Raw genomic sequence first — 14,988 nt, forward strand, 5'->3', positions numbered from 1 at the left:
GCTGAACGAGACCTGGTGTTGATGAGGGTGATGGGGACAGAGCCTGTCCCTGGGTGACAGCTGGGCTGGAGTGGGGAGAAAAGCACAGCCCCTGCAGTGCAGGACTCATGCACTGTTAGCAAAATCTTTGAGGGAGCATTAGGAGGTGGGATTGTTAAATGCTACCTGTGCTCTGCCACTGCACACCGGCTCCTTCCCTTGCCTCGCACAGTGGCTGCTTCAGGGCATGAGGTACAGAGGAAAACACATGCCAGTGGTGTCAGGAGCTTGCTGGCTGTCTCGGGGCTCACAGCAACATGTAGGAAAAGGAAGTGGAGCAGCTGTGCCTGTGCAGTGAAATGGGTTTCCTGGGCAGCCAGGGAGCAGGCAGGCCCTTGGTTTCCAACAGGTGGGCAGCTCCAGGAAAGATTGCCCTAGGAGGACAAGTGGGGGAATAAGCAGAGAGGTCAAGACAGCTCAGGGACACCTAATGTGCACATCAAAAAGCTGCCAGCCAACTCCCTTTCTCATCAGTGAGGCAGGTGCAGAGGCTAAATAAAGCTGGGAGAAAAATTCCCTGCTCCCTCCCAAAGCAGATGCATTTCCTCCCTCCGGCTCTGGGGAATCCAGTTGCCTGCAAGGCAACTTGGGCACGAAAAACCATTTTCACTGGCAAGAGTGTCTCTCTGGGAACTCCCTCTCCTGGGTGCAGGGCACGTGTCTCTGGTGATGGGACTGTGTCTGGAGCAGACTTGCAGGAGTCTGGGCAATCCCAGTAAAACTCTAGCCAGCATCTGTTTCCAAGGCCCTGGGAGATGTCCAGCTGAAAGGAGAAGCGTGGGCTCCAGCTCTCACAGGGCAGCAACTTCTAGTCCAGTGAGACTGTGCTAGGGTGTGCTTGTATCTAGGTCAGGGCTGCAGTCTTGTCCTGTTCCAGGTCTCGAGTGCATTGCTCTCGATCCCAGCATTTGGCTGGGGCCTGAGATGTTGCTCAGTAAAATAATTTCGCCTTGCATGAAGAGCTCTTTCTCCAAACTGGGAGCTGTGCAGAGGGCCTTGACTTTAAACTGAGCCCCTCTGGGTGTGTGGCTTTCTAAGGGAGCTGCGTGTTGAGTCCCATTCTGGTAGGTGAGTCTGGAGGAGGAGAAGCAGCAGTGAATACATTTTTGTGTGACCTGGGTCTGAGAGATAGTGGAGAAAAAAAGTAGCCCTGCTGCCAGAGCAGGGCAGAGATGAGATTCAGATGAGAAGGTTGTCTCCAGTTGCCATAGTGCTTGGAGAGCCTGCTTGGATCAGGGAGCTCGTGGAAATCCTAGGGGTCTTCCTACTGCCCACCACAGTGGATAAGCCCTGCAGAATCAGGAAAAACAAGGAAAAAACATTGCCAATACGTAGAATGACCCCAAAAGGTGTCAGTGGGCAAATTTTCTCCTCCGCCCTGTGGACTGTATATGCAGGCGCTTTAGGACTGAGCAGTGGTGGGCCTGGGGCGAGACTTCTCCTGGAGGGCCAAGGAGACAGATTAGCTCTAAGGGTTTAAATAAGAGCAGCAAAAAAGAGTCATAGAACTCAAAGCATTACAAAGCTGGAAAGCAGTTAGGTTCCCCAAAATCACAGGCTTCACCTGTACAGGGTTTTGGCCTGTAACCTACCCACCTTCTCTTCTTGGACAGGAATTTAGCACAAGCATGGTCAGCTCTATAAATGTATCTGGTTTTCTTCTTATATGTCCCATAGTTTTTTTCAAGATAGGAACTTCTGCCTTGGAGGATGGCTGTATTTCCTCAGTGGAGATTTTCACACTTAATCCAGTAAGTGGATTTGGCCTCAAGGGTGCTTTGTTCCTCAGATCTAGGTTGAAAGGACTGTGTTTCTTTGTCAGGGTCAGCTTGACCAAAGGAGAGAAAGTAAAGGAGATTTTTATACCCAGGCATTGTCTTTGTCTGGGTAATGGAGTGCTGCCCAGACATATCCTCACTGTCTTTCATCACTGCAAGCCTGCATCTGCTCTGCTGGGGAACAGAGCTGACATCTGGGAAGATTAATATTTTAGAGCTCTCATACATTATTCGTTCTCCTTCCAGAGAGCCACAGCACCACGCTCTCTTTTCCTCTCTGTCTCTCCTTCCTTCCTGTCTAGTCTTCCTTCCACCTCCCTTTTTATCTGGTGCTCACGCTGGTGCCGTGTGCGTTCAGTCAGCTCTGTCGGGTAGTTTAGAGCAGGTGGAATAAAGCCTTGAGTGTATCTCGGCATGCCTTCAATGGCTTGGATGGTGCAAACAATTAAAGCAAGTCAAAATATTTCCTGTAAAAAAGCTTTGAATCCAAAAAGTGTGTTTGAATGGTTTTGGTTGAAGATTTTGCATTTCCCCACAAGACATTTTTTTGTTCTGCATTTATCACAGTTACTTCATTTTGGCTTTAAAATAGCTCTTTGTTCTAATTATTTGACATTTAAAAATAATATTTTATGCTGAAACTTAATTCAACTTTTCTCTGCAATTTGATACAACAGCTAGGTTCACTGTTTCATTTAAGTTGTCAGAAAGCATGATGCCAAACCTGGCGCTGGAGCAGAACAGAAAAATATGTTACCCTGCAAAATTACCTTTTCATTCACTGAAAATCCTGGGAAAGAAAAGAGAAATGTTTTTGGAAGGGATGAAAAACCTCCTTTGCAGCAGAAGTGTCTCTCTGAGCCGCTGTCTGTCTGTCTGCACTCCAGCCAGGTGGATGGCAGCAGTCACTGCTGGGGGTTTCATGTGGCCGAGGAGATCCCAAGGTGTTGGTGCAGGAGCCGGGTCCTCCCTGCTCTTGGCACCCACGGGAGCCACAGGAAAAGCGTCAGGAGCTCCGTCTCATCAGTCTAGATACTTCTCCTTGACCTATGGGATGTCTTGACAGAGGCTCATTTATCAAGGCCTTTGGACTGAACGTTTTATGTCGCATGCTTATTGCTGTTTGTGGAGGACTGATGAAATCTACCTAGGCAAGTGTCATATAGCCCTCACATTTCTTTCTGTCCTGGAGCAGTCAGGGAAATTTAGAAAAATAAGATTCAACAAATCATCCTTTCTGCAAGAGGTAGTGGTCAGATCACTGTGAGAGGAAATCTGCTGATTTTCTCTGATCTTGAGCCACATGAAGCTTTGAGCGAAAGAGCTGAGATTTCCGTAGGAGCACTGACCCCTGTATTTTTTTAAAAACTCTCAGATGAAGTAACCTCAAGCTCCTGGTTCTGTGGAAGAATTGAGTAGTGTAAACTTTCTTCCTATCTCCCTGTTTGGTCAGATACTCAAACTCTCAGCTTCTGCCAGTCTTTGAACTCGGGAAAGTAACTGAAACTCTCTAGAGTTTTCTGTAAAGGTCTGGAAACCAGATCTGTGACCATCAGAGATCTCCAACATGAACAAATAAATGATAAAAAAAACTTCCCATCTGCTTTGCTGAAGCTGATTGATATTTTCTTGCATGAATTCCAGGCACATTCTGACAAAATCCCAATGACATAGTGATGACATCCTTCATCATCAGTTCAAGCTTAATTACAATTAATCAGGGATTTGAGAACAGTCAAAATACAGCTACGTGGAAATGTGGAGAGTCTCCGGATAAGTGCTTTGGAGAGAGACTATGGCTCTTCTCCTGGAGTGAGAAAAGGGATTTCAGAGGGAGAGCAGGGTGGAAGCTGCTCTACCATCGCAGTCCTGTGAATGGGTCAGAGTTTGGCACACAGGGCCTTTACATTAACTCTTTCTGGTTTCTGGAGTGAAATAGCCTCTAGTAGCATGAAAGTGGCATCATCTTGACTGAGATTTGCTTGCTGCACTCACTTCTACTCCTTACCTTGCCATAGCATGTCCTGGGAGTTGATGTTTCCAAGCTGCCGGAGGGAGAGCAAGTGAGCTGGGAGTGATTTTGCACCGTTAGTAAGGCAGGGACGCAGGTGCAGCAGGAACATGAGATGTGGGAAGAGATGGCCATACAGGGTTTGCTAACAGACTGTGTTGGAAAGGAAGTAGATCTTCCACTGGAAAACCCCCAGAAAGTTGGTTTTGCCACAAGAACTTTCTCAGTGATTGGTTCAGTTTTTAATCATTCAGTGTTTTAGTGATTAATTAGTTAATGTTTTAAGCAGCAAGAGAGGATACGAAAGATTATTAATAACTGCTGGCCTCTCCTGAGAAGCTGTAGAGTTGTTGTTGATAGCAGCTTTTTGTCACCACACACTAGAGTCAAGATTGGGAGTTGGGCCATGGTATCAGCTGGTGGCCCCCTCTCCATCCTCGTGAAACCATTCCCAGCTCTAGGTTTTACACATGCAACCACCTGGGTAACGTCCCTTTGGAGTGTGACTGTGCGTTTTGCTAGCTTGGGGCCACATCTCCTCTTTTGCAAATTTTACCCATCTCTTGGAGGGGAACCAGAGGTTCCAGTTACTGTTGTGTGGCACTATTTTAACAAGTAAAGCCAGCGGATGCTGCTGTGCCACAGTCTCTTGTGACCATGCAGCAGCAGGGCACTCCTGGCTACACTGCAGGCTCCAGGCAGCTTTCAGAAAATATGTGGAAAAAAAATTAAGGAGGAGTAAGACATTTTTCCAATTGTAACTTTTGCTTCAAACGCCAGTCACCCTAGTAGAGCGTTGGGTGGATGCATGGAGCTGCTCAAAGATGGGACCAGCAAAGTTTGACAGAGTGGAATTGTCAGGATTCTGGTTTTGCTTTGGTTTTGCTGATTATCTGTCTTGTGTCTTGAGGGAAACTATATATTTTTATCCACTTCAAATGCTGTCTGCAGTGCCAGAGCAGTGTACCAGAGCCCTGGCTTAACCAGATCCTGGAGTAGATGTTTAAAGTAGATGAATGAGATCATACCCAGAAACTGCCCATCTCTGTTGTCCAACAAGGTGTTCTGTGGCAACTAAGCTAAACCCAGGGGTCTGCAGTGAGGAGGTCAGACCCCCTGCCATGGCTCTGTGATGTCTTCTCACACTAAAGGGGTTTGGGTTCTCTTGAAAATCTTCTCAGATTAATCTGCTCTTTGTCAACATGACCAAGTTTTGTTTCAAATCACTCCCATCGTTAATGTACCCTGAAAGTGGGTTCTCCAGCAAACCATAAGCACAAGAGCATCCTTCTTCTGAGTCAGCTCCCTCTGGGACCATCATCCACAGCCAGTCCCAGTGGTTCACTGCCCATCCTGGTCTGCTCTGGGTGCTTGCTGCTCTGGGGCCCTGTGGGTCCATGTCACATCCCAGGGCAGCTGGGGACACTGCCATGGCTCATGGGGACTTTGCCAGATGGCTGCACTGCACCTCAGTCAAGCCTGCTGCCTGCTCTTCTACATGAGGATTGGGTTTATATTGCTAAGTGTGAAACTGCAGCGCTGTGCAATCTGCTGTGTTGTTAAAGCTTTGCTGGACTAGGTGGAAAGGTCTCTTTCCAATAGAAGCAGTGACAGGATGTGATGTTCCCCATGTAAGGAATGGGGAAAGCAGAAATTTGAGATCTGGCAGATCAAAAATGAGAAGATTGGGCATGGTCTTGCCCAAAGCTGTTTGCATATTTTCATGATTTGAAGCACTATGTATAATTAAAGAAAGTGAAGTAGAATCCCAGTGGAAACATGGAGACACTGAAACCAGCCTCTGATCTTTGGGGGAAAGTTGTAGAAAGGTTTTGTTTAAATCACTGAGGCTGTTTCTGGCATGGCATTTTGGACACGCTCTCATCTAATTTCTCCTTGGGGCATCTTTGCCTCTTTGCCTTGGGAGCAGTGTCAGTGGAGGAACAGTGCAATGCAGCAGCGGCTTGAGTTCACCTGCGCTGCCTCAGCTGCAGCAGAAGCGACACTGTGAGCTCCTCGAGCAGAGTGGCTGCAGCCATCCTCATGCTTGTGTGACACTCCGGGTATCACCAGTGCTTCCACGTGCAACAGCACTTAGGCATTTAAAAAATCTCTTTCTTTCATACTCTCTTTTACCTTCCCAGTCAGGAATCAAAATAGCTGCAGTCCTTCCGGGGATTTTGACACAGCAGAATTTCTTGAGAGGAGGCTGATTTGAATAAATGATATCCTGGGGCATTTTCCCTGAAGGCTGTGAAGGCAATGCCGGGCATCCCAGGCAGCTCTGCTCAGCAGCTTTGGCTGCCTGAATTGATCTGTCAGCTTCAGGTAAACCTGTGATTGTTTCCGATGCTGGTCCCGAGCACTTGCAGCTATTTCTGGGCTCCGTTTCCTCCTCCCGCTGCACCTCAGTGCTGCCTTTATTATCATAAAGGCTCAGCCCTTTTTGTCTGTAATGCCCATTAGCTCTGTGTTCAGGAGACAACTGTTAGGCTTGCAGAGTTGTGCGCTCCGAGGAAGAAGTCGCAGAGCGAGGCTGGTTGTGCTGCTTCGCCGTGACCCCGTCTGCATGCAGCAGTACAGTGTCTCTGCTTACCTGGGCTCTCAGAGGTTCAGTGAAGGAACAAGCTTCTCAGTGTTTAGTTTTCTCTTTGTCATCCATTCGGTGGCTGCGGGTATCCTAAACCTCATGATCTGTCCCAGACCAGCACGGATGCCAGCACTGATTTTCCTGTGCAGTGCACTTTGCTGCCATGAAGGGGCAGAGGATTGCGCCCCTGCCTCCCCCCCAGTCACCCCTCAAGGGTTTTGAACCCAAGTCCCTGCTTTAATGGCCTTTGCAGCAGGAATGACCCATTTTGTGAACTGACTGTGCAACCCATGAAGCTGTTCAGCCCTGTGCCCCCTGGAAGCCTGAAGGCAGCCCTAGATGACCAGGACAGTCCTCGTCCAAGAGGGCCCAATGAAGCTGGGCTTACCCTGCACTGTGGCTGCTGGTCACTTGAGGGGCCACTCGCCCCCTCAGGTGGGTTTGGGGACAGCTGGGTCCTGGCAGCCAGGCCCCACAGCGCTCCAGGACACTGCTCAACCTGCACCAAGTTTAGGATCAAATGGAGAGCAGGAGAGAGACCACTTGGCAGGAGCAGCAGCCAGAGGCTCCTGTGGTATGGGACGAGTAAGGCTTTGGAGGGACACTATTCAGGCCTCTTAAAAATACACTGGCAGAGCAATAACAAATTTACTGGGGCTCAAAGTGAGCCCTCAAGACACTGCTCCCTATGGCTGTTTCTCCTAAACCACCCCCACCTTCTAACAAAAGCTTGTTTTTCTGTTTCTTGCAGCAATGTAGACACGGAGAAATTGTGTGGTAAGTAGGCTGCTATTCCTGCTCTCCAAGCACGTTGTCTCTGGAGGGTCTGCGGGGGCAGGGGTTGTGCATTGCTGATGTGGTCCGGGCTGGGTTCCTGGCTAAATGACACTGATGGTCCCTTCACGTGAATCCCAGCTGTCCTGACAGGACGTCACAGGGTTTTCTCCAGGATTTTTTGTCCCTGGAGATAGTAAAGGGCTCTCAATTTTGGTCCTTTTGGTCTGAGGCAGGAAGCATCACTCCCAAGAGAGGGATGTATACTGTGCAGCCTGGGCCGTGCAGTGCTGAGGGCTGAGCCTGGCACCCTCGTGGCCACGGCCAGGGCTGGGCGGTTAGGAAGCGAGGTGGCCTAGGACAAGGGCAGGTGGGTGCCTCAGCTGGAGCTTGTGCAAGGGTAAGAGGGGAAGGAGATACTTGGGAAGCTAACTGTGGTGTTCTCTCCCACTTCAGATTATTTCTCAGCATATCTTGGAGAATACAGACATGTGCTTTCTGCACTGGAAGTCCTCAACTCTACTGTCCTGGCAGCCATGGACAAAACCAAGCTGGTAAGGATGGGGTCATAGGAGATTTTTGCAGCACTGTGTTGGGGTGACAGGGCAGATGGGTTTGTAACAGAAGTCACAGTGATCTTGGCTTCTTTCTTAGTGTTAGACCATGTGTGATAGGCCCATCTGTGTTCATAAAAAGCTGTGGTTTCATAGGCAGCAAAGGTGGTATCTCCCCGACGTGTCAGATTGCCTGTGCATGCTTCAGTTGTCTTGACGTGCAGCGACTGCTGCAGCAGCGTGGCCTGCAGCACGCCTGGAGGAAGGGGGAGCCGTGCTGGAGGAGGGGAAGGGCTTGTGCACTGGTGCTCAGGAGGTGCCTTGGGGCGCTTCTCCCTAATGCAGCTCTAGCAGTGATTGTCTCATAGCTCCTCTCAGACTGCATGTGGAATCCAGCCTGGGAAAACCATTTCTGGGAGCATTGCTGTTTCTTCTACCTTGCAGCAAAAAGGGCCCATCCTTCTCTTGTGCTCCAGAGCAGTCTCAGAGGCAGCCTAGGGAATGGGCAATAGTTCCCAGGCTGAGACAGGATCCTACCAGCGAGTATCACCTCGGGGTAAGTGAGAGCTTGCTGCCCAATCTCAGCTCGGCAAGGCCCTAGGAGGCGAGAAACAGAGGGGAGCTGCTCTACCTGTGACCCTGCATAGGAGTCTGAGCTCTCACTGCTCTGCACTAGTGCTGGACCATGGAGGAAACTCTGAATTCCTCCCATTTGCGAGACCCTCTGCCAGTGAATGGCATGGTGCTGGCTCAGCTCCCCTTTTAAAGGTCCTCATGCTCTCCAAACACATCTGCCTGCGCCATTTTGGGGCACAGGGAGCCATCCCCAGCGTCTGGGATTCTCCCAGAGTGGCACAGTCTGCAGGAGGTGCTGATGGCACAGCCATGTCCCAGTGTGGGGCCTGCACTCATGGTGCTCTTTGCTGGCTGGCCCTTCCACCACAATGGCACCAGTCACCAGAGGCTGAGAAGAGTGAGGGCCTGCCGAGGAAACTGCAGTCAAGGTTAAACACCCATCTCCTCTGCAAAGATGAGGTCCCAAACTTGTAAGGCTGCCTAAATCCAGCAGAATGGAGCTAGTTTGGCAGAAATGGGTCCCACCACCCCAGTCATGATGGGGCTCTACATCTGGAAGGGTCCCTCAGGTCAGCATGTTGGGCAATGTTTGCATTCCGGTTGCTTGCAAAGCTTGCAGAGCAAGTGGCTGCTTCTTTTTGTTCCTGTTTGTAGTAAATAGACTCTTTTTTCACCCAAGTTGCTATATGCTCCTTGTCCCCAAAGGCACTTCTGAAGAGCCCGTTAGGCTTCTTTCTACTGCTCTGGGCACGTAAGAGCCCTGCAAGCAGAACACTGGCAACCAGTTGGGTAAAGCAGCAGTCAGGAGGTAGCGGCTGTTAGAGGAGGGAGGAGTGCAGATGGCAGCCGTAGATATCCATGCTACATCTCCGAGCGAAAGTGAGATCTTGTCCACAACCAGGTGTGAAGTGAAGCAGGGACCCTGGGGTTGAGTCTGCACCAAACTGCCCCAGGCAGCTTGAGCTCAGCCTGGCCCGTGTTCACAGTGCCTCAAGCCTTGGCTCCCAGGGAGCAGTCGAGAATCGCTGTGGAGAGAGGGCTGTGTTGGGAAATTGCACGATGTTCAAGAGAGTCTCCTGCTAAGGGAAGAAATGGTGAAATTCATTGACTGCCAGTCTTGTGCTGAGTTCTTCCCTGCTGTGAACGCTTTCCTTCTTCCTGCAGCTTGTAATGTTGGAAGGCAGATCTGAGAGTGTTAATTAGGCCAAGCAGTGTCCGGCTTTATGAGCCTGCCTGCCTGTGTTTGAGGGCAGAGGTCTGCAGCGCACAGCATTGCAGTCTAAGTACAGCGGGTGAGCAACGGTGAATACTGCATGGGAACCTTCCTTGGGGACCAGCATCCCTGTTTGCATCTTAAGCACATAAGACATTTTAGCTGTGTGCTCAGGACTGATTCCGTTTGACAGCTGTGGGAAGGGCTGGCCCTTTCTTTCCTTTCAGTGTAACTGTTTGATGCATGATATGAAGTGGCTGTGCTCATGGAAACGGGGGAATCAGTAGGATTTTGCACCAACCAGTACAGCACATGAAGCCTCAGGGCTCTTGTGACTGAAGTGCGGTGTGGATGTGTCTGAGATGCTTTATTCTGCTTGGCTGGGAGCTGGGAGAGAGTCCAGCCCCAAATGCGATGGGTCTCAGCTGCCTGCTGAGCTTCGTGCTGCCATCCACAGGCTCTGTATGCAAGCTGGTAACTTAAACAGGCTCATGGACACCTGCAGGCACTGCAGTCCCAGGCCTGGGAAGGAGAAGGGTGGGGGTCTGTTTTGCTCTACAGAAGGGCATTTCCAGGGCTCAAATGTTTAGGCCTAGTGGAGTTAAGCTACGGCTCAGCATCACCTGGGCCAGTTGCCTGAGCAGGCTCTCTCTGCTGCCCAGGTGACAGGGTTACTGTGTTTACAGCCCCCAGCTCTGCTATGAGCTGCCCCTGGTTGCTCAGCTCTGGCAGGCTCCTCCAACCTCAGTCCCTTGCTTGGCACTACCCCAGTGTGCATGGCAAAGCCAGAAAAGATCCCAGGCATCCTGGCTCCCTTTGGGTTGCTCTAGGCATTAGTCCTTTCTCCAACTAGGCAGTTAACTGTCGTGGCTATCGAATGCCATGCACGCATTAACTGTGTCCTCAGCCCAGACTTCCAGGCCTCAGCTCCATGTGCCACTTATGCTTCGCAGATGGAGGACAGAAGCTATCGTGGTCAGTGTAAAGGGCAGACCGTCAGCTTCCTACATGGTTTGGGGAAGGATGTGGATACATCTTGGTGGATTGACAGAGATACCTGTGTCCCAGCTGGCAGCATTGGCCTCGCTCAGGAGCAGGGAGGTCCCCAGCAGAGCAGCCGGGGAATCTGGCTCTGCAGAAGCAGGTGACCAGCTGGGCCTGTCCTGTTGCCCAGCACTGCAGCAGAGGGGCACAGCAATTATTTCCCTTTCCCAGCAAAGGAGCCAGGGCTCGCTGCCAGGTCTTAGCTATGGTAATTAAGAGTTAATGGTAGCGTAGGTGGAGCACTGACAACTTGAATTGTCCAGAACTTTCCAGGAAGAGATCTGGACCAAACTTTTCCATGTCAGATACCTGCTAAGGGCTGAATGTTCTGGGGAGGTTTTGGCAAGGATGAGTCAGCCATCACAGAGAAGGTGGCTAGGGAAAAACCTCTAGTTGCCTATTGATCAAATGGAGAAGAAAAGGGGGACCCAGCCCTTGGCGGTCAGCTCTGCAGAGCAGTCATGGAAGTGTTGTTTGTGTCTTGCTGCTGTCTGCCAGGATCTTACCCTCTGTCTGAGCTTCCCTCTGGCCAGATCCAGGCTTAGCTGTGTCTCCCTGTACAAGTTTATTAAATGCAAGACCAGAGAGAGAGAACAAATCATCTTCAGAAAGCTATGCTTTCTTTCACTTCTCCTCCTTTTTTATAATGAATTCATTGTGTTCATGTCTTTCTCCAAAGGACACTGCAATTACTGTCTGCTTCACAGTATTGGCATGATGTATTCATTCATTTAATAGTTTCTGGTGTAAACATCCCAGTGAGCTTTATTATAATTACACATCGCTCTGTGGGCCTGTTCAGCATGCACCTCGAGCCACTCATTTTCTTAAATTAACTTCTCATTTTTCTTATCTCCTTCTGCCCCTTTCTTTGGGCTTGAGCACATGCTCTCTCCAGGCTCTGTGCAGTCCCGCGGCGTTGCGCTGAGGACCAGAGGCCGTGGCCAGGCGAGCAGGCGGGACTCCTCACCCGGGAGCTGGGTCCCGTTCCAGAGCTAGTGACAGACTCTCAGCATGAGCAGACAGAAGGCTTGCCAGGCTTGAGCGCTGAGTTAAGGCCAAATCGTCTTTGTCCAATTCCTGTGGGCCATGATGTCTTTTCTTGGCTGACATTTGCAGAGGGGCAGGACACATGGCAGAGAGCAATGCTGTTTTTTTTTTTTTTTTTTTTTTTTTTTTTGTTGGACGTGATTAAACCCTTGGACCCAGCCACTAGCAAATGGAGCTGGGCAGGGATTTCTGATGTCACAAGTTTTCCCTGGAAAAGGGAAGCGGGCTTTCTCTGGTGGAACAGATTTTTATGGACTTACTTTACCACCTCAGTTTAGATCTGCTCAGGGCTAGAAAGAGGGAGAATGGCTGGCAGCCATGAGAGAGGATGCTCAGGGGGCCTTGGGAGTGCAGCACTTGGAGCACAGCTCTCACCCCGGTGAGGTCTGCCCCATGACAGATGCATGACCCAGCCCTGAGCGCTGGGTTATCCTGACACAGACACTAACCCTTTCTGGGAGCTACTCCTTGGCATTTTGCTGGCCAGCTGGGCTTGGTACTGGAGAGAAGGCAGGGAAGAGCAATACTACTGCCAGGGCTGTTGCTAGAGGTGTGGAAAGTCTGCTACTGCTAGAGGCTGGCAGAAATGATAAGTGCTGCTTTCTTACCTGCTGTGACTTGAATGTATTCCTGTGTTTGTATTTCCAAATGAGACTCAGCCTTGGGTTATTATAGGGTAATGGGGTTAGCAGGGTTGGATGGGAAGGTTTTAGCCAAAGCTCACACCTCTGAGCTGGGGAAGGAGCAGAGCACAGAGTTTTCCCATGTTACATGTCTGCACATTGTTTCTGCTTGTTTTAAACATCACTAATGCCACTGTGGCCAAGGACTAATAGCTCCAATTTGGCAGAGAAGCAATCCTCCTAGAGGAGCTAAGTAAACCTTTATCCTGAGGGAGCTCACCTAGACATGTAGCAGTGTTGTGCCCTGAGCAAACTGGAAGACACCTGCCAGCTCAAACAGCTCTCCCCATAAAGCTCTGCTTACAGAGCAGGCCTGTGCAGTCAACAGATGCTGAAGGATCTTCTCTCCCTGATTGCTTTTCCCCAGACCGTATTTAAGAGAGCTTTGTGTGACTTCTGAGGAGTCAGTGACACCCTGTTAGCTAGAGGAAGGAGATCTCTAATGTGACCCAGCTGGGGCTCACCAGCTGAATCACAGCATCTCTTAGTTAGGGTGCTATCCATCTCCAGTAGTTCCTTACTTCTGCTGCTACAGGATTTCTCACCCCTGCATCCTCCAGCCTCTTTGAGGTCCACAGACATGAAAGCTCATTTAATATATAAGCCAGCTTTACGCACAGAAAAACAGGCCGAGAGTGCTTCATTTGCGCAGTGAAAGCAGAGATATGGGAGATGTGCTTGGCTCGCCTGAACAGCACTAGAGCAATGAGCAAAAGGGAGGTAAGGGGGAAGGGGAAGTAAGGGAGGGAAATAAGGAAATCAAAGTTCAGAGTAAATATGCTGAAGTTCTGTTTTCAGGAGTTGTGGTTTGAACTGGTGCCATCGAAAGCCTTTTTGGTATCCAGGATTCCCATCTCTGCACATGCTGCTGCTGTCCCTGCTGGCCAGGATATCTGGCATAGATGAAGTGGCCTGTCTCATCTGCTGCCTCTTCTCTGACAGGCTCCTCAGTCTGGAGCCTGCAGTGCACATTGGAGACTGCTGCATAAACATTGTGATAAAGCACATAAAAACACAAACCCTGTTCATCCTTCTCACCATCCAAGTGACAGCAATTTTGTAGGGAATATTGTATGTGTGGGCAGTAAACTTGCTAATGACCTCTCCTAGGAATCCACAGGTTGGAAAAACAAAATGAAATCATGAGGTGTTCCTGTGTTCACATCCTTCCTTTCTGGGTTGGTAGAAACACAGTAATGGAACGATTCCTTTTCAGGAGAAGAGTTTTTTTCCCCCAATTCTATCACTTCCATAGGCATTTGTAAAATATTACCATCAATAGCTATACTGTGATGTACTAAATATACCTTCTTCTGTCACTAAACTTTGCATTTGTAATGTAATATCATAACAGTAGGAAGTGAACTATGGAAACACCTTGGGAAAACAGCCTGATATTTCCTATAAGGAAACTGTATGCTAAAATCTTTTCATTCCTTAGTTTGCAGACACTGCAAACTAACCTATAAATAAACCACCAAGTTAAATGCTGCTATTTCTCCATTGTCAGGAAGCACGTGACCACCTGTTCCATTCTGTGTCCAAAGTTTAACCACTGTCATAAGAAACCATTAAAACCTCTCAAAAGCATAATTACAACAGGCCTTGGCATAAGCAACAAACATCTTAGTAGAGGCAACAAATGTTTTCACGCAGTCAATAACATGATCAACTGCAGAAGTTGTCCTGCTGGGGACAAGGTGGGCATCTCTTCCTGCCTGTTGCCACACCAGGAATCTCTGGTCTTGGAACAGAGGCTTGAGAGCTTTGGGATTTTCATCTCGGTCAATGGAGCTGAAAATACCAGTCCACAACAAACAAGCTCTGTCTCATTCTTGCTGAGTTATTTCCTCCATTCCAAGAATCTTTTCTGTAGGCAGAAAATGCTGTATAGCATATGCTCAGCAAAACTTATTTTTATTGAGATTCTATTTGCAGAAAGGAGTTCAAAGCTATCTGTAATATCTGACAAGAGGATTTTGCTGTTTCTCCCAAAGTGAGCAGTGCGAAGGGGGACTGGTAGCCGAACCACACTGAAAGTACATTTTCAGTTGACTCCCTCTCCTAGCATGAAATTTTCCCAGTGGTGCAAATGGGTGGAATAGCATTTGGTGTCTGATGAAATGCTTCCTTTGACCCCAAGCACAAGATGTCCATTGCTTGGTGTTAGGGGAGGAACCATTTTTCAAACTGGGAGTTGAAGGTGGTAAGGAAGCATTGCCCAGATGCGCCCCAGGGGAGTGCCTTGTTCTGTGCATGACGGGCCCTGAGGCTGGGAACTCTAGTGCCTTCTGATGGATATCTGGGAATTTTGCATGGCTCTCTTGAGAAATGCTTGTTTCCACCGTTCCCTCTGGTGATATTCTCCTGTGTATGCTGTTTGGTTAGGTGAGAGGCAGGAAGGAGCTAGCTTGCCATGTGCGATGTGTGTTTGAAATACAGACATGTCGGGGTGGGTAGGTGCTTTGCCTTTGCAGAGCAGTTTGGTGTGTGCTGGGAAGAAGGGGATCCCTTTCGCACCAAGAGATGTTGGACGAGCTTCAAAGCCACGTGGGCATGTGTTGGTTGCTCTGCAAGGAGAAGCATATCTGAGCCTCCAAAAAGGTCTACTTGGGAGCCTGACCTCTCGCTCAGAGCACCTCTGAGCTTGTGTATTGCTGAAGGTGAGCTTGCAGT

The 14,988-nt window shown here is 49.3% G+C and overlaps 1 protein-coding gene across 2 annotated transcripts in view; it reads left to right on the top strand.

The window, feature by feature from the left end:
• The window catches only part of NECAB3 (N-terminal EF-hand calcium binding protein 3), a 54,046-nt gene that overhangs the window by 17,224 nt on the left and 21,834 nt on the right, over nt 1-14,988 (top strand). For both annotated transcript variants that reach the window (XM_026115595.2, XM_026115596.2), the window contains exons 4-5: nt 7,170-7,195; nt 7,649-7,746. In XM_026115595.2, the coding sequence (XP_025971380.2) occupies nt 7,170-7,195; nt 7,649-7,746 (124 nt within the window). The remainder of the gene's footprint in view (nt 1-7,169; nt 7,196-7,648; nt 7,747-14,988) is intronic.

This window comes from Dromaius novaehollandiae, chromosome 16, assembly GCF_036370855.1.
Source record: "Dromaius novaehollandiae isolate bDroNov1 chromosome 16, bDroNov1.hap1, whole genome shotgun sequence".
NCBI lineage: Eukaryota > Metazoa > Chordata > Aves > Casuariiformes > Dromaiidae > Dromaius > Dromaius novaehollandiae.